Source organism: Pseudophryne corroboree, chromosome 2 (assembly GCF_028390025.1).
Source record: "Pseudophryne corroboree isolate aPseCor3 chromosome 2, aPseCor3.hap2, whole genome shotgun sequence".
Taxonomy (NCBI): domain Eukaryota; kingdom Metazoa; phylum Chordata; class Amphibia; order Anura; family Myobatrachidae; genus Pseudophryne; species Pseudophryne corroboree.
In genome coordinates, this window is record NC_086445.1 from 936,220,899 (window position 1) to 936,239,693 (window position 18,795).

An 18,795-nucleotide genomic window follows, 5' to 3' on the forward strand; every position below is an offset into this window, starting at 1 on the left:
GTACAAGGGGGAGGAGTTGTTTGGAGAAGGCCTCTCGGACCTGGTCACTACTGCTACAGCTGGTAAATCGAATTTTTTACCTTATGTTCCCCCGCAACATACTAAGAAGGCGCCTCATTATCAAATGCAGTCCTTTCGTTCAAATAAAAGCAAGAAGGTACGGGGATCGTCCTTTCTTACCAGAGGTAAAGGCAAGGGAAAAAAGCTGCACACAGCTAGTTCCCAGGACCAGAAGTCCTCCCCTCCGTCAGCAAAATCCACCGCATGATGCTGGGGCTCCCCTGCGGTACAGGACTGTCATTACCAATTTCAGACGTTGCTGTTTGAGCTTTCCACGGCCCCGAGAATTTTCACCAAGATAATGGCGGAAATGATGGTGCTCCTGCGCAAGCAGGGTGTCACAATTATCCCATACTTGGACGATCTACTCATAAAGGCGAGATCCCGAGAGAAGTTACTGAACAGCGTGCCACTGTCTGTGAGAACGTTGCAGCAGCACGGCTGGATTCTCAATATTCCGAAGTCCCAGCTGTTTCCTACAACGCGTCTGACCTTTTTGGGCCTGATTCTGGACACAGAACAGAAAAAGGTTTTTCTTCCGATGGAAAAGGCTCAGGAGCTCATGACTCTGGTCAAGGACCTGTTGAAGCAAAAAAAAAAAAGTTTCAGTGCATCACTGTACTCGAGTCCTGGGGAAGATGGTGGCATCTTACGAGGCCATTCCCTTCGGCAGGTTCCATGCGAGGACTTTTCAATGGGACCTACTGGACAAGTGGTCTGGGTCTCATCTACAGATGTATCAAAAGATCACCTGGTCTCCCAGAGCCAGGGTGTCTCTCCTATGGTGGCTACACAGTGCTCACCTCTTAGAGGGTCGCAGGTTCGGCATTCAGGACTGGATCCTGGTGACCACGGACGCAAGCCTCCGAGGTTGGGGTGCAGTCACTCTGGGAAGAAATTTTCAAGGTCTCTGGTCAAGTCTAGAGACTTGTCTCCACATCAATGTCCTGGAGTTGAGGGCCATATACAACGCCCTACGTCAAGCGGAGGCATTACTTTGGGACAAACCTGTTCTGATTCAGTCAGACAAAGTCACGGCAGTGGCTCATGTAAACCGCCAAGGCGGCACAAGGAGCAGAGTGGCCATGACAGAGGCCAGCAGGATTCTTCGCTGGGCGGAAGGTCATGTAAGCGCACTGTCAGCAGTGTTCATCCCGGGGGTGGACAACTGGGAAGCGGACTTCCTCAGCAGACACGACCTGCATCCGGGAGAGTGGGGACTTCATCAGGAAGTCTTCGCACAGATCGCGGGTCGGTGGGGATTGCCTCAGATAGACATGATGGCGTCCCGGCTCAACAAGAAGCTAAAGAGGTATTGCGCCAGGTCAAGAGACCCTCAGGCGGTAGCGGTAGACGCTTTGGTGACACCATGGGTGTTCAGATCGGTCTATGTGTTCCCTCCTCTGCCTCTCATACCCAAGGTGTTGAGAATAATAAGACAAAGAAGGGTGACAACAATCCTCATTGTTCCGGATTGGCCACGAAGGACTTGGTATCCGGATCTGCAAGAGTTGCTCACAGAAGATCCGTGGCCTCTTCCTCTAAGGCAGGACCTGCTGCAGCAGGGGCCCTGTCTGTTCCAAGACTTACCGCGGCTGCGTTTGACGGCATGGCGGTTGAACGCCGGATCCTAGCAGAAAAAGGTATTCCGGAGGAAGTCATTCCTACCCTGATCAAGGCTAGGAAGGACGTGACATCGAAACATTATCACTGTATATGGCGAAAATATGTTTCTTGGTGTGAGGCCAGGACTGCTCCTACGGAGGAGTTTCATTTGGGCCGTCTCCTTCACTTCCTTCAAACAGGAGTGAATTTGGGCCTAAAATTAGGGTCCATAAAGGTTCAAATTTCGGCCTTATCCATTTTCTTTCAAAAAGAATTGGCTTCTCTTCCTGAAGTACAGACATTTGTGAAGGGAGTGCTGCATATTCAGCCTCCTTTTGTACCTCCGGTGGCGCCTTGGGATCTTAACGTGGTTGTTAAGTTTCCTTAAGTCACATTGGTTTGAACCACTCAAAACGGTGGAGTTAAAATATCTCACTTGGAAGGTGGTCATGTTGCTAGCCTTGGCTTCGGCTAGGCGAGTCTCGGAATTGGCGGCTTTATCACATAAAAGCCCCTATCTGGTTTTTCATGTGGATAGTGCGGAATTGCGGACTCGTCCTCAATTCCTACCTAAAGTGGTTTCATCCTTTCATATGAATGAACCTATTGTTGTGCCTGTGGCTACGCGTGACTTGGAGGATTCCGAGTCCCTGGATGTGGTCAGGGCTTTGAAAATTTACGTGGCCAGAACGGCTAGAGTCAGAAAAACACAAGCACTATTTGTGTTGTATGCAGCCAACAAGGTTGGCGCTCCTGCTTCAAAGCAGACTATTGCTCGCTGGATCTGTAACACGATTCAGCAGGCACATTCTACGGCAGGATTGCCATTGCCTAAATCGGTTAAGGCCCATTCCACTAGGAAGGTGGGCTCTTCTTGGGAAAATGCCCGAGGGGTCTCGGCATTACAGTTCTGCCGAGCAGCTACTTGGTCGGGGTCAAACACCTTTGCAAAGTTCTATAAGTTTGATACCCTGGCTGAGGAGGACCTCCTGTTTGCTCAATCGGTACTGCAGAGTCATCCGCACTCTCCCGCCCGTTTGGGAGCTTTGGTATAATCCCCATGGTCCTTACGGAGTCCCCAGCATCCTCTAGGACGTTAGAGAAAATAAGATTTTACACTTACCGGTAAATCTATTTCTCCTAGTCCGTAGAGGATGCTGGGCGCCCGTCCCAAGTGCGGACTACTTCTGCAAGACTTGTATATAGTTATTGCTGACATAAGGGTTATGTGTTGGTTAATAGGTTGAACCGAGGGTATGTTGTTGTTCATACTGTTAACTGGGTAGTTTATCACAAGTTATACGGTGTGGCTGGTATGAATCTTGCCCTTGGATTAACAACATCCTTTCCTCGTACTGTCCATCTCCTCTGGGCACAGTTTCCCTAACTGAGGTCTGGAGGAGGGGCATAGAGGGAGGAGCCAGTGCACACCCAGAATCCAAAGTCTTTCTAAAAGTGCCCATGTCTCCTGCGGAGCCCGTCTATTCCCCATGGTCCTTACGGAGTCCCCAGCATCCTCTACGGACTACGAGAAATAGATTTACCGGTAAGTGTAAAATCTTATTATTTACAGAACATAGCTTTAATGTATTGGTTTCATGTCTTGTGTAATTACTGTTTTTAACTTAATGGGCTTTAAGTTTTTGTTGAATCTAAATTACACATATCTTAGACAATGGTTTATATTTTTTATGAAACCAGTTTAACAGGCTTGAAATTAGGTGGCAAGAATAAGGGTTTGGATCCTTTTATACTTTGAGGAGTGCACCTGAAATCAGTTAAGAAGTATAAATAAATGTTAAAATACATCTATACATCAATTCCTGGCGAGAGCAAATACTTTCTACCTCCTCTTATTTCTGTGATGGAAAACCTTCTATTGCCCCAATTTACCAATAAGTGTTAGCTAAGAAAGATCAGCGATATTCAGGAATACTGGTGGCAACAGTAAGGGGACTATAAGCGCTCCCCGGGCCATTCCTGATCTAGGCTGACCATATTATCCCTTTAACCTGGGACACTCATGAATTACACAGGTTCTGTGGCTGGCTGACTACAAGCCTGCATTTCACCTCGTTTTAAGCAGTCAGAGAACCTGTGGAATTCATGAGTGTCCAGGGTTAAAGGGATGGTATGGTCAGCCTACCTGATCCCCTCTGCCCAGCCAGCATGTGTGACTGGGCACATGCACTGTGCCAGCAGCCCAGCCTTGGGCTCCAGTTGCACATTGGTTACAAATAAACCAGAGAAATCTTTCTTTTTTAAATAATATTTTAAAAAAATTAAAAAATAAGTAATATACTAAGAGGGACATGTACTAAGCAGTGATACAAGTGGAAAAGTGAGTCAGTGGAGAAGTTGCCAACGGCAACCAATCAGCATTGGCATAACATTTATAATTTGCATACTTTAAAAGTATACAGAACAGCTGATTGGTTGCCGTGGTCAACTTCTCCACTTTTATCACTGCTTAGTACATGTCCCCCTTAGCAACATAAAAACTATTTTAATAATAATGCATTTTATTGTTCCCTGTCCAGAGCTTCAGCTATCCCCAACCAGGGATGCCAACGGTAATAACAGGGACCTGCCAGTAAACTTGATAAATAAGCATCCATGCAAACTATCCCTGGAGGAACCCGGGGGGAGGATGGGGGGACACGATTGGGGACTGGTCTCCATATAACAGAGCCCGTAACGGTCTGGAAAATGAATGCGTTGAACTGAATGGAGGAAGCATTGTACAGAGGGGAGACTAGGAGCCAGCAGCTGGAGGAGGCATCCTGCCCTCATACACTCCACATGGCGGAACACAGCCCCATACACACAGCAGCAGCGCCCCATTGTGTGTGACACGGCCCAGCCTCCAGGCACCGCCCGCAGGGTATAGCACATACACAGCCCGGGGAGCCGAGACTACAGTTATTACCGTGCTATCAGTGGCGACCGCTCCTCGCCCGTCCGATCCCCGTTTATCTTCCTCCCTGTGTAGGTTTAAATGTCGCGCCGCTTCCGCCCGGAACACAAACCAATCGCATTGGTCGGCAGGTCAGAGCGCTCAATGTGATTGGCTGTTCCCAGCAAGTGGCGAACGCTCCATCTCCACCGTATGAGGACTACATTTCCCGGCATCCTCCACCCCAGGCACCGCCCAGTACGGAGGCCATGCCCGCTGTCACGTACAGTTCTGTACCACGACCCCGCTGTCAGGTGTGTCAGTGCCTGCACTGTGTAATTGGTGTGACCCGGGTGTGGGTGCTGCAAGTGTCGCGGAGTGACTCGGGTGTGGGTGCTGTCAGTGATGTCGGTGCAGCTAGCGGTGCGGGCTGGCTGGGTGCTCCGGCGGACGGCGCCGCTCTCCCCGCTGTGGTGCTGCAGTGTCCGGGCTGTGCATGGCTCCGCCGCCCGCTCCCCGGGGAGACCCTCCCTGTTGGTGGCGGCCGGGGCCGCGGTGCTGGCCGGAGTGGCGGCGGGGTACAGCCACCTGCAGCGGGCGGAGATGGCGGCTGCGGAGCGGGGGGATGAGCTGTCCCGGCGGTGTGCGGGCTTCATGGCTCCCCCGGTGACGGACATGGGACAGCTGCGGGCGGCCGGGCAGGACATGAAGAGCCGCATGGAGCTGCTGATCCTGGAGACGCAGGCGGAGGTGTGCCGGGCGCTGCAGGAGGCGGACGTGGGGGCGAGCTTCACCGTGGACACCTGGCAGCGGGCGGAGGGTGAGTGGCTCTGCAGAGGTGGTGGAGGAGGAACTAGAAGTCCCAGCATGGACTGCTATGATTTATTAGCCATTGCATTGTCCATTACGCCAGCCAGTCGCAGCTGGCACTGCAGCAGTGTGACCGGGGAGCTCTGCGTGGTGTGCTGTACACCTGGAATACACAGAATACTGGTGCTGGCGACGCTGTGCTGTGTAATATGTGTGTATACTGTTTGTATAATATAATGGCTGCTCTGTGTTGCAGGTGGCGGGGGTGTGAGCTGCGTCCTGCAGGACGGTCAGGTCTTCGAGAAGGCCGGCGTCAACGTCTCCGTGGTCCATGGCCACCTGTCGCAGGAATCTATCCAGCAGATGAAGAGCCGAGGAAAGTCCCTGAAAACCAAAGACGGTGCGTAGCCCTCACTGTTGTGGGATGTGTCTGGCTTCAGATGCAGCGCCGTAACCAGGAGTGTGCGACAGGGGCGGCAAATTCAAAGTGGCTGCAGGGAATTCATAGTAATGGTTAATCTGGGTGCATATGAGCATTTGGGGGTGGCATCAATTCTGATTCTTGTCATGGGTGCTAACATTTCTAGTTACGGTTCTGGCACATGTATACATGTGGTAACCTGATGATGTCTGACAATTATCTCCATTTAATTACGAGGCAAGCTGCCGATAGTATATTTTGGGCCTAATTCAAAGCTGATTGCAAAAGCAAAATCTTCCTCTAATGGGTAGAACCATGGCCCTCATTCCGAGTCGTTCGCTCGGTATTTTTCATCGCATCGCAGTGAAATTCCGCTTAGTGCGCATGCGCAATATTCGCACTGCGACTGCGCCAAGTATCTTTGCTATGAAGAAAGTATTTTTACTCACGGCTTTTTCATCGCTCCGGCGATCGTAATGTGATTGACAGGAAATGGGTGTTACTGGGCGGAAACACGGCGTTTTATGGGCGTGTGGCTGAAAACGCTACCGTTTCCGGAAAAAACGCAGGAGTGGCCGGAGAAACGGGGGAGTGGTTGGGCGAACGCTGGGTGTGTTTGTGACGTCAAACCAGGAACGAAAAGCACTGAACTGATCGCACAGGCAGAGTAAGTCTGAAGCTACTCTAAAACTGCTAAGTAGTTTGTGATCGCAATATTGCGAATACATCGGTCGCAATTTTAAGATGCTAAGATACACTCCCAGTAGGCGGCGGCTTAGCGTGTGTAACTCTGCTAAATTCGCCTTGCGACCGATCAACTCGGAATGAGGGCCCATGTGCAGTGCAGGTGTGGCAGATATAACATGTGCAGACAGAGTTAGATTTGGGTGGGTTATATTGTTTCTGTGCAGGGTAAATACTGGCTGCTCTGCCAGCTACTGGCTAACTCTGCACATGTTATATCTGCCCCACCTGCAGTGCACATGGTTTTGCCCATTAGAGGAAGATTTTGCTTTTGCAATCAACCTTGAATTACGCCCTCTGGGCGGGATTCAAATCTTTTCTGCCCCCATCGCGCCCGCCGGCAGTATTCAAATGTTACTGGTGATGGGTGCGATATCAGCATTTCAGCTCGCCACCCCCAGGGGTGGTGAGCTGAAACGCGTGAAAAGTGACCCGTTTGGACGCCCAAACGGGACTTTTCACGATCGTGCCCATGTCTTTAGTAGGGTTTAGCTGCTTTACGCAGCTAAACCCGTCTCTTATGGGCGCGAAAACGGGGTCATTAGAATATCGTCCCGCAATCTCCCGTCACTTTAGATGGGAGACCGGGGGCAATAGAAGATTTGAATCCCGCCCTTTGTGTAGTATCACAGCATCCCGTAGTGATGCTTTTATACCACCGGTACTTACCATTACCTGTCCGGCGATGTCTTTCTTCTCCTCATCATCCTCTACTGTGTTGCTGGCAACTACGCACTGTGTCTGTCCACTGGCGAAAAGGCTTTGCTAGGTCCCCAATAGCAAGTGTACGGCTAATACCATCTATAGGTGATTTCAACACAAACAGCGGTAAGTGATGGTCATCGCTGTTTGTGAAATATTAGATCAATGTCATAGTCCCTTTTAGCCTCAGAACCTAGTGCTAAAGGGGTTATGGCTCCATGTGTCTCCTGGTATGTAATCTAAAAAGCCATTTAAAACTCCAGTTCCAACAGTGGTTCAAGGCCAAAACGAGATAAGATTCCTTTATGAGATATTATAAAGTGGTGCTGTCTTTTAACTTTTATTACTGTTTTTGTTTTTTTTGCGTTTAGCCAGTGCTATGCATCGGGCTTCCTTACTTGTTTTCTCATAGCACTCATACAGTAGTTAATAAGATGTACAAAGTATCACTATGTGTTGGACACAGAACATTAGTCATGTAAACTGATCTGTCAGTAATACGATCATTTGCATTTAAAAATTGTGATTGCTCAGTATGTGTAAACTGTTGCATCGCTATGTCTGCAGGCTAGTGGCATGGTCATAATAAAGCTGTATATTTCCTGCACATTCTTAATGTATACAACGTATCCAGTGTGTATTGTTTTTGTGTGTATACTATAAATCATCCAGTAAAAAAAATATTGATTTTGAATGCATCTTGGTGGCGCTGTGATGCCATTGGGTATGGGGCGGTTGTCTAATAAAAAACAAAACAAAAAAAAAACCCACAATAGAACAATATAGAAACCAGATTCTGTAGTTTATTCCTAATGCCATTTAGTAACTGAGAGCAAATATTTAATTAGGTTCTTTGGGTAGCATTGTTATTTCCCTTTTAAACACGTTAAATATCCCTCAGTGTGACCGATAATGACTACCACAGCTGTTTATATTATACTTTCAGTGGATTCTCAAAGCTCTGTGATGTCTATGGAATTACAGAACGAGAATAGTTTGAGCGAGCTGTCACTTTCCACACTGCTAGTTTCTAATTTATTGGCCAAAGATCTTTTTTATTTATTTATTTTTATTTTTTTTTAAACCTGGGTCCACCATCCACAAGACAGAAACAGAATGATAGACGATATATTTGGTCCTATTTGTTTATTATTGATAGTTGTGTTGTATTTTGTAACCTAAAACCTGTTCCGTACTTTCATTTGACATTATGACAGATTGAAACTATTTCTGTAAAAAAAACCACGGAATCTTTATAAAACAACTACAAATCCTTATTGGTACTTCTTACCCTACTGTATGTATTAGTTCTACTATAATTAAATGACATTATTTTACCTTTTAAGGAAAACTGCCATTTTGTGCCATGGGAGTCAGTTCAGTAATCCATCCGAAGAATCCGCATGTTCCCACAATACACTTTAACTACAGATACTTTGAAATTGAGGAAGCGGATGGTAAGTACAGGAGGAAATGTATCTAACTTTCTTAAAATGATTATATGATTATACCTTAGTAAGTGGCCAAATAATATGGAGATAATAATTTTATATATATATATATATATATATATATATATATATATATATAATTATATGCAGATTATTTTTCTATGCAGATGAATGCACAAATTAAGAATTTGTTTCATTAATAGAAGGATAATACATATGAATGAAAATAAACATTGTAAATGTTCTAGGTGTAGGTCCTGTTTTGGATACTGTAAAGGCCCCCATACATCACAGATATATTGGTATATTGGGGCAATGTCCTGATCCCCTGACGTCTGGGTTGGGGAATCGGAAATAGTAAACATGTTTAAAAATCCTTATTCTCCGATCCCGGCCCGAAACCGGTCAGGATCAGCAAGTTGGGCATTTTTAATAGGTTTAATTTCTCTGATGGATCATCGCTGGCCTCCAGTGCCGGCAGATCGGGGAAATGGGTCAGCAGCTGTATGGGGGCCTTATCACAGTTATGCAGCAAGAGGTAAGTTATGGTAGTGTGTTTCAATAGGAGATGAATAAAATGACTATTTTTCATTATAAACTGAAATGCAAAAAAAAAATCAAATTTTCTGCTACTTTATTCCGTTTTAGCGTAAGGCATTTAATATCCCACGATGCTGTATATAATGTCAGTTGCTCTCTTGCCCCAGGCAACAAGCAGTGGTGGTTTGGAGGTGGGACAGACCTCACCCCAACTTACCTGAACCAGGAGGATGTGGTGCATTTCCATCAGACCCTGAAGGAAGCGTGTGATAAACACAGTCCAGGCTTCTATCCCCAGTTCAAGAAGTGGTAGGTGTCCGGTAATCATTGGCTTGCCTCACCGCGAGTAAATCATTAGTTAGGTTTGTTTTATGTATTCAGGAACATTGCAGGAATTGTAAGAGATTGTATTTTAGTAGATGAGGGTACAGTGCCCTAAAATATTTACAAGGTCCCCTAAAATGACAGAATGTAGGAAATGATGTAATAACTTATCAGATTAATGAGCAGTTATTTGAGTTCAATACTAAAGCACATCATGTAATTCTGTCTGTGATGGCTTTAGACGTGATCCATAATGTATGTGCATTTATAGCTTAGGACTAGTTTTATAGTATTATGGCAGAACATGTACACTAATAAAACGTGAAACCTCTAGTACGTTTATCTCGGTTAAAGTGAAGGCCACATTGTACATGAGCTCAGTCAGCTGTGGGAGATAACGCACCTCGGTGTAACAGACACACTGCGTCCTAAGATAAAGCAGGTGGGGTGGTATACTGTGCTGCTTCTGCTATCAATGCTATCTGGGAGTCGTCCTCCATAGAGCCCGTCCATTCAGAAGTAATACATGACATCACTATGAGGCACTTCATGCATAGTGTTTGTTCCCATGTGTCCCAGACTGACATGTTAGGTGAGGTAGAGGTGCCTCTTTATTTGGGACCCAAAATAAAAGGGTATATTCTGGTCACATGGGCGTCCAGATTATGTGTGGTGTATATTTCTGTTTCTGTTTTTTTTCTCTAAACATGTAAACATGAGGGGAGCCCTCGCTGCGTGCCTCAGGGATATCACTAGATCTTTGTGCATATGGCTTCTGCCCACAAAATGGCTGCACCCACAGTGTGTACGGTACAGGTGCACCTCATCTTAGTGAACTGCTACTTTATCTGTGGGGTAATCCCTGTGTTCCTTTCCTCGTGTGACATTTTGGTAATGATAAAACTCTTAACCGACCAAATATAAAGCTGTTCCACTTGTATGTTCACCTGCTGTCTTGTCACTTTCTCAGCAAGCCTAAGCTGCGGGAGGAGCCATTGTCACACCATGCTCCGTGTATTGCACATGCGATAATTGCCTGACCTGTCAGCCCTACCTTTTCAAGTTGGTGAACTATCATCCTAATTAGAAATCCTATAATAACAAGAATAAAATGTCAATTAACTGTACAAGCTAGCCTAACCTATACTATTTCCACTAATGCACCATCACAACTGTCCCAATCTTCACCATGGTCCACACTCACACCCGCTACTAATTAGATTGTAAATGATCGTGACACAGCCATCCCTAACCTTCGTATTTACATCTGAGTTTATCGTATATATATGCCCCATTTTCCCCACTGCGCACACCTGCGGGGCACTCTGGCACCTTACAGAGTAACAATAATAAGTTGTGTGAAAGCAGCTCATTGTACAGTATATAGAGTATACTCCTGTGAGTAGGCCAGGCTTGTTTGGTTGCCGGATAATGGATTATTGGCACATAGTACTGGTGTCTGTATGATGTAGTAATTGTACATGCTAGTCTTCCTAGGGGTTGTTACCAGTGACTATTGTTTGTAAACCAAACTGCCCATTCCGGACATGGGTTATAATGAGGACTGAACATGCTGTGTATTTGGGCCATTTCAGATTACAGCAGTGGTGACTTGTTTCCTTGTGCTCGCCTAATAAAAACTACATTGCATCAAGAATAGAAAGTGTAATTAAGCCTTAAAGACGCCAGGAGAAGGGTTCCAATTTAAAAAAATAAAATTGTGTGTGTTTATTTTATTTTTAATTCTTGGGTAAAACCATATTAACAAGGTTCTGGTAATCCTAAATGGGAATGCAGTGGGTTGTACACATGAAAGTTGTGCAGTTGGTAGGTAGAACAGTCTAATGTGGTATACCTGCTTTCTCCCCTGCTCACTCAGCCTAATTCAGAGTTGATTGCAGCAGCAAATTTGTTAGCAGTTGGGCAGAACCATGGCCCTCATTCCGAGTTGATCGCTCGCTAGCTGCTTTTAGCAGCAGTGCACATGCTAAGCCGCCGTCCTCTGGGAGTGTATCTTAGCTTAGCAGAAGTGCCCGCAAAAGGTTAGCAGTACAGTGCAGACATTTTTTCAAGCAGTTTCAGAGTGGCTGCAGACCTACTCCTTCCATGCGATCACTTCAGTCCGTTTAGTTCCTGATTTGACGTCACAAACACACCCTGCGTTCGGCCAGCCACTCCCCTGTTTCCCCAGGCACGCCTGTGTTTTTTTTTTAGCACACTCTTGGAAAACGGTCAGTCACCACCCAGAAAACCCACTTCCTGCCAATCACTCACCGATCAACAGAGCGACGGAAAAGAGTCGCTAGACCTTGTGTAAAACTGCATAGTTTTTTGTGAAAGTACGTTGCGCGTGCGCACTGTGGCCCGTACGCATGCGCAGTTTTGCAGTTGTTGTTTTTTTTAGCTGATCGCTGCGAAAATCGGCAGCAAGTGATCAATTCGGAATGACCTCCCATGTGCGCTGCAGGGGGGTGGAGGTGGGGGGCAGATATAACATGTGCAGAGAGAGTTAGATTTGGGAGGGGTGTGTTCAAACTGAAATCTAAATTGCAGTGTAAAAGTAAAGCAGCCATTATTTACCCTGCACAGAAACAATATAACCCACCCAAATCTAACTCTCTCTGCACATGTTATATCTGCACCCCCTGCAGTGCACATGGTTTTGCCCAAATTTGCTGCTGCAATCAGATCTGAATTACCCCCTCAGTCTTCTGTATTGGTAATATCATTTTAGGTGTGATGACTACTTTTTCATTAAGCACCGTGGAGAGCGGAGAGGAGTTGGGGGCATTTTCTTTGATGACCTGGACTCCCCATCCAAAGAAGAGCTGTTCCAGTTTGTGCAGAGCTGTGCCAGGGCCGTGGTTCCGTGTTACATCCCCATAGTAAACAAGCACAAGAATGACCCCTTTACCCCAGAGGAAAAGCTGTGGCAGCAGCTGAGAAGAGGACGGTAAGTAAGGATTGCATTGTGCCGATGAACGTATCTAGAAATGACTGACTTCAGCTTCATTATTAAAACCTTTAACTCACAGGTCTGATTTTCTAAATTACTTTGGAGCCATATAAATTATTTATCTCTCCCCTCTCTGACCAGCCACCAAACCTCCCAAAAAAATACATTTGTTAAATTGTGATTTAAAAAAAAAAAAAAAAATTTAATGTCCTGTTTATCAGTTAGAGATTAATAATTAGCTGCTGAATGTCTTGCAAGTCAGGCTTCACAGAGGAACAGATGGTTTTGCAGAGGAGCAACATTCCAAGGATAATTGTTGAGTTCCGCATGGGCTTTCCCATTTCTCTGAATGACACGCCATGTTTCATCATTAGAGTTGGGACAGTAATGGTGGCAAGTCATCACGGTGTTCGGTTATGGGTATAATAATGGAGAACTTGGTGCAGAACACTTCAAGCCTAATTCCGCTGAAGAAAGGTGTAAGATTCTGCATGGAAATGCAGAGTGATGCACTTACTCTATGGAACAGTTCTGACCATTTTGTTAATCTCTGCTATAAATATTCCCATTTTACAGAACAGTGTAACAGTTTATACCATATGAACACTGGGTGGCGCTCATGTACTCTTCCTATAGTCTGTTTCCTATCCTTCTCTATTATGGGGTATATGCAATTCCGGGCGAATTGCGGCACTTTTTCGCCCGTTTTTAAATTCGACCGTCGAATTCCGGCAGGTGGGTGCCGGAATTCGACATATCCAATAAAAAACGAATTCGACAGTCCCGCTGTCGAAAAACGGCCGATTTGACGGATTTTGATTAGATTTTTAAAAATGTTTAAAAAACGGAAAACAACGGTAAAAAACCCAGAAAAAAATTGCGTGGGGTCCTCCCTCCTAAGCATAACCAGCCTCGGGCTCTTTGAGCCGGTCCTGGTTGCCAAAATACGGGGGAAAAAATGACAGGGGATCCCCCGTATTTTAACAACCAGCACCGGGCTCTGCGCCTGGTCCTGGTGCAAAAAATACGGGGGACAAAAAGAGTAGGGGTCCCCCGTATTTTTTGTACCAGCACCGGGCTCCACTAGCTGGACAGATAATGCCACAGCCGGGGGTCACTTTTATACAGCGCCCTGCGGCCGTGGCATTAAATACCCAACTAGTCACCCCTGGCCGGGGTACCCTGGAAAAGTGGGGACCCCTTCAATCAAGGGGTCCCCCCCCCCCATCCAAGGGCTGCGGATGGGGTGCTGATAGCCTTGTTGAAAATGTAAGAATATTGTTTTTTGCAGAACTACAAGTCCCAGCAAGCCTCCCCCGCAAGCCGGTACTTGGAGAACCACAAGTACCAGCATGCGGGGGGGAAACGGGCCCGCTGGTACCTGTAGTTCTACTGCAAAAAAAATACCCCAATAAAAACAGGACACAGACACCGTGAAAGTATAACTTTATTACATACATGCCGACACATACTTACCTATGTTGACACGCCGACTCTGGCCTCGTCTCCAATGTCGACGTCCGGGTACCTGAAAATAAAATTATACTCACCTGATCCAGTGTCCAGTTCTTTTATTATAATCCACGTACTTGGCAAAACAAAAAACCGCATTTACCCGAACCAGACGGACTGAAAGGGGTCCCATGTTTACACATGGGACCCCTTTCCCCGAATGCAGAGACCCCCCGTGACTCCTGTCACAGAAAGGTCCCTTCAGCCAATCAGTAAGCGCTGGTTGTTAAAATACGGGGGATCCCCTGTCATTTTTTTCCCCGTATTTTGGCAACCAGGACCGGCTCAAAGAGCCCGAGGCTGGTTATGCTTAGGAGGGGGGACCACACGCATTTTTTTTTCCTGATTTTTACACCATTCCATTAAATAAAATAAAAATTATTATATATTATTTTTTTTAAATAATACTTGTGCCTCCTAAATAGACAAACCAAGTACCTAATCCCTTCTAATATAAATAGATATGCTATTACCAATAAAAAAAACACAAAAAAACAACATGTTTTTAAAAAATTTTATTAGATTCCGCCAGCAAAGTGTGGCGGATTGAAAATGACGAATTTACTGTCTAAAAGCACTGTTGTTGAATTTACAATCTTCAATTGAATATACTTTTGTCGAAATGCCGCATTTGTACCATTGCAGAAATGTCGAATTTGACAAATGTCGAATTTCAAAAAGTCGAATTTGGAATGGCCGTTTTTTTGGCGAAAAGTACTGTATTGCATTGTCGAATTATTATTATTTTTTTTGGCAAAAATGTCCAGTTTTTCGACATTTTCGGGAATTCGACCGCAATTGCATATACCCCTATGTCTGCAATAAGAGATTCTAGGAAGCTGCTACTTAATCTTACAACTTCATATATTGGTAAAAGTACAACTCTGATAAGGGAGACTCATTTTTGTCTTTTATATGCACATATAATTAGTTCCTTCTCTGAGTAAGCCAAAGAAACAAATGCAAAGCCTGTCCTCACACATTCTTATATTATGAATCTGCTCCCGTAATTAATGCATAATTCTATTTGTGTGTTTGTCAAACATAAGAAGTATCTTTAGCTTTGCCATAAATCTCTAATCAGTAATGTCTCCACCGCTTGCATCACTGTTTCTTAGTTGTATGCGCAGTGGCAGTAACGTATCGTGTCTTACCTGTACACTTGTGTATTTCAATCTCAGGTATGTGGAGTTCAACCTTGTTTATGACAGAGGAACCAAATTTGGCCTCGCAACTTCTGGCTCCAGGATTGAGAGTATTCTCATGTCCCTGCCGCTGACCGCCAGGTATGTAGATGCACAGAAGATTGGGGTCTATTTACTAAGCCGTGGCCGGAAATCAACGACCAGCCAATCAGCTCCTAACTGCCATGTTACAGGTTGGGTTTGAAAAATGAGAGTGAGGAGCTGATTGGCTGGTACTTTATCTCCGTCCACTTTATCTCCATCCAAGGCTTAGTAAATAGACTCCGTGTTACCATCATTAAAAGGCATGTAAATGAGTTCTAGCACCTCCATGCTGACAAGCGATTTTATTACCATTGTTAGACGGTTGTTTATTTCTATTTAAGGTTTTGTTGTTGTTGTGTTTTTTTTTTTTTTTTTTTTTTGGGGGGGGGGGGTGTTTCGTCTTATGTTTCATTGGGTAAACAAATTGTGGAAGCCTGCAGGGTTTCTGTCTGCTTGTAGATGTGTCAGTAGTACAAAAATGCGTTAAGGCCAAAGTTAGAAAAGTGCCGCAGTTGTGAGTTTATTGCCCTTTCAGCAATATGGTTATCAGTATTGGTAGCTGCCATAGACTGATAACGCAGCCATCTGTCACAGGCATCCACTGTCACGTCTGCTTACGGTCAGTCTTGGTGTGAATATCAATGCATCACACACAAAAAAAGTAGGATCACTGTGGCTTCTTGTTTTGCCTCCAGTTTAAGTGAGTTTTGGGCAAAATTCAGAACACCGTTGTAAAATACATTGCAGTGCTACCTGGACTGGGCTGAAGTGTAGTGACTGCTGCTGGAACCCGGATTTATACATACGAAGATATGCGGACACTGGAAGCACCTATGCGTCACCTAGACAGCCCTACAGGTTGACGCCTAAAAAGCTGCATGTTATTAGTGCTCATATAGATTACAGCTTGTCAGCCCACTACAGTACTCCTCACATATGTGCTCACACAGCACATCTCTAAATGACCTGTGTGGACGGTGTGAGGAGAGTAGTATGGAGTAGAAAGAGATTTTTCTTATAAATGGAGAACACTTTATCTATGGGCTGCTTCCTGCACATTTAATAACGTGAGTCTTGTGAATGTTTCCTCAGGTGGGAGTACATGCATATACCACCTCCAGAGTCTCGGGAGGCAGAGATTCTCCATGTTCTGCGGGAGCCCAAGGACTGGGTACACTGATTTACCTCAGACTTCATACCTGATGTCCTAACAGGCCTGGGGAATAAGTCTTATTACAGGGCGACATCATATCTCCCGTCTCTTCCATGTGCCTTATCTGTTCTTTATGCTGCTTGATGCCCCAGGCCTAGGATTCCTGCCTGATCCATCCATGTGACCCATCTCTTGGATCCTAATCACTTATCATTGGGTATACGTCACATGCTGGCCTTGTCACTGGCGTATATATTATGTATGACTACATTTAATTATAGACTACAGTAAATTAATGATTGCACTGAGGGACAATACACTAGGGGCAAAGGATAAAATCAATATAAAGATTGTGTATTCTATGCCCCTGTGTGACAGACTATTTGGCATCTAGTGTCTTTGTCTCCGTATGGAAATCTAGAGAATCTTTTTTTACATGTTGCTCAGACGCAAACAAAATGGTGATAATAAAGTGTTAAAATATATAATGGACTCCTCCCTATAAAATGGCCACTCCTGTGTATGAATGTAGAGTATAATACGAGGAATAGGGCAGCAAGGCACATCCAGTGTTTTGCAGTTAAATGGAATAAGCACCACTAATCCAGCTAGATTTGTCACATTATAACACGATCTGTACTCCATGTCCAACTACGATGCTCTGTTCACTGAAGCAAAAACTGTTCCATCTTTACACAGTAAAACACCAGCTAAATTTCAGCTACCTGACCCCTCCACATAGCCCCATTGTGACTTAGGGTCTGAGTCATAGTTGTATGCAGTGCCAATGCTTTCGCAGTTGTGCGATTATCATCCGACTGCTCATGTGTTATGGTCACACTGCGCACACGTCAAAGTCCATTACCGTAGTCGCACGCAGTGACTTTTCATTCGCAGAGTGATTGACAGGAAAGAACCGTTTGGGGGAGGTAATGTTGGATGTCAGCAAAAATGCAGATGTGCCGTGGCCGTTTTAGGGGTGTGATGCTGCCTGTGTCTGCAATCCGGTATGCATTAAAGATTGCTCAGAGTCTCTGAACACTCAGCCATTCTGCGTCACAATAGGCTAACTCCGAAGGCCGGTTATCGAAGGATCTATGATCGCACTTTGTATGCGGTTACTGTGCTGGGTGTCTCTATACAGATCCTGCAGGCTGAGACATTTGCATATTTTCGCACAGTGGGGGTAATTCCAAGTTGATCGCAGCAGGAATTTTGTTAGCAGTTGGGCAAAACCATGTGCACTGCAGGGGAGGCAGATATAACGTGCAGAAAGAGTTAGATTTGGGTGGGTTATTTTATTTCTTTGCAGGGTAAATACTGGCTGCTTTATTTTTACACTGCAAATTAGATTGCAGATTGAACACACCACACCCAAATTTAACTCTCTCTGCACATGTTAAATCTGCCTCCCCTGCAGTGCACATGGTTTTGCCCAACTGCTAACAAAATTCCTGCTGCGATCAACTTGGAATTACCCCCAGTGTCTGCGTACGGGATCGCAGCTGCGAAGGCATTCGCTTACAACTATGAACTTAATGTTATGCCAAAAAGTATTTCTCTTAATGCAGATCGAATCGATTTCCATATTGTGTTTTTAAGTTGGTCATTATTAATTTCGTATTATACAGCGTGTGCTGTTCTTTACAATGTATGCAATGGAAAAAAATCATTTTTTTTCTTTTGTTTTGGTGCCTGTGTGTAGAACAAATGGAGATTGTGTGATTTGTGCTGTGAGTACACTGGTCAGATCTGACCTCTGCATTCGTTTTATACAGTGTACCTGGAATATAAGATGACTAGTTAGAGACAGGGTTTTACTTGATATAATATTTTATCTGTTATTTTGGGCTGGATTAAATCTCAAACTGTGAAGATACCAAATAGATTTTATACTTTTGTATTTATTTTGATCAGGAATGTACAGCAGCTACAGTATAATAATTAAATATTTTCATGACAAATCAAACTGTTTACTGTTTGGATTTTTTCTTCTTTTCTTCTTCCATTCTTACTGATTCTCATTTATTTGTGTGGTTCTGAGCTGTCTGCCGGATATCCGAGAATATGTAACTAGCAGATTCCCACTCACAATCCTCTGACCCTTGATCTGCCAGCTGCTTCATGATGAGATGACATCTTGAGCTCCCAGTCAAAACATAACTGCACTATAATTTCTCTATCGTCCTAGTGGATGCTGGGGTTCCTGAAAGGACCATGGGGAATAGCGGCTCCGCAGGAGACAGGGCACAAAAAGTAAAGCTTTTCCAGATCAGGTGGTGTGCACTGGCTCCTCCCCCTATGACCCTCCTCCAGACTCCAGTTAGATTTTTGTGCCCGGCCGAGAAGGGTGCAATTCTAGGTGGCTCTCATAAAGAGCTGCTTAGAGAAA

The 18,795-nt window shown here is 45.0% G+C and overlaps 2 protein-coding genes across 2 annotated transcripts in view; one reads left to right on the forward strand and one right to left on the reverse strand.

Moving 5' to 3' along the window:
• LOC135050108 (myosin heavy chain, striated muscle-like) overlaps window positions 1-4,697 on the reverse strand; it is a 41,248-nt gene extending 36,551 nt beyond the window's left edge. Inside the window, exon 1 of the mRNA XM_063956274.1 lies at window positions 4,595-4,697. The gene's annotated coding sequence lies outside the window, so the exon portion shown is untranslated. The remainder of the gene's footprint in view (window positions 1-4,594) is intronic.
• Window positions 4,698-4,725: 28 nt separating this feature from the next.
• On the forward strand, window positions 4,726-18,372 carry CPOX (coproporphyrinogen oxidase). The gene is made up of 7 exons (XM_063956273.1): window positions 4,726-5,381; window positions 5,628-5,771; window positions 8,585-8,695; window positions 9,397-9,538; window positions 12,288-12,506; window positions 15,203-15,307; window positions 16,343-18,372. Exons 1-7 carry the CDS (start codon window positions 4,967-4,969, stop codon window positions 16,428-16,430), a joined length of 1,224 nt encoding a protein of 407 aa, XP_063812343.1. The 5' UTR covers window positions 4,726-4,966; the 3' UTR covers window positions 16,431-18,372.
• Window positions 18,373-18,795: the final 423 nt, after the last annotated feature.

Coding starts and splice junctions, on each gene's coding strand:
- CPOX (XM_063956273.1), top strand. CDS start 4,967: ATGTCGGTGCAGCTAGCGGTGCGGGCTGGCTGGGTGCTCCGGCGGACG. Junction 5,382..5,627: donor CACCTGGCAGCGGGCGGAGG/GTGAGTGGCTCT, acceptor TCTGTGTTGCAG/GTGGCGGGGGTGTGAGCTGC. Junction 8,696..9,396: donor TGAAATTGAGGAAGCGGATG/GTAAGTACAGGA, acceptor CTCTTGCCCCAG/GCAACAAGCAGTGGTGGTTT.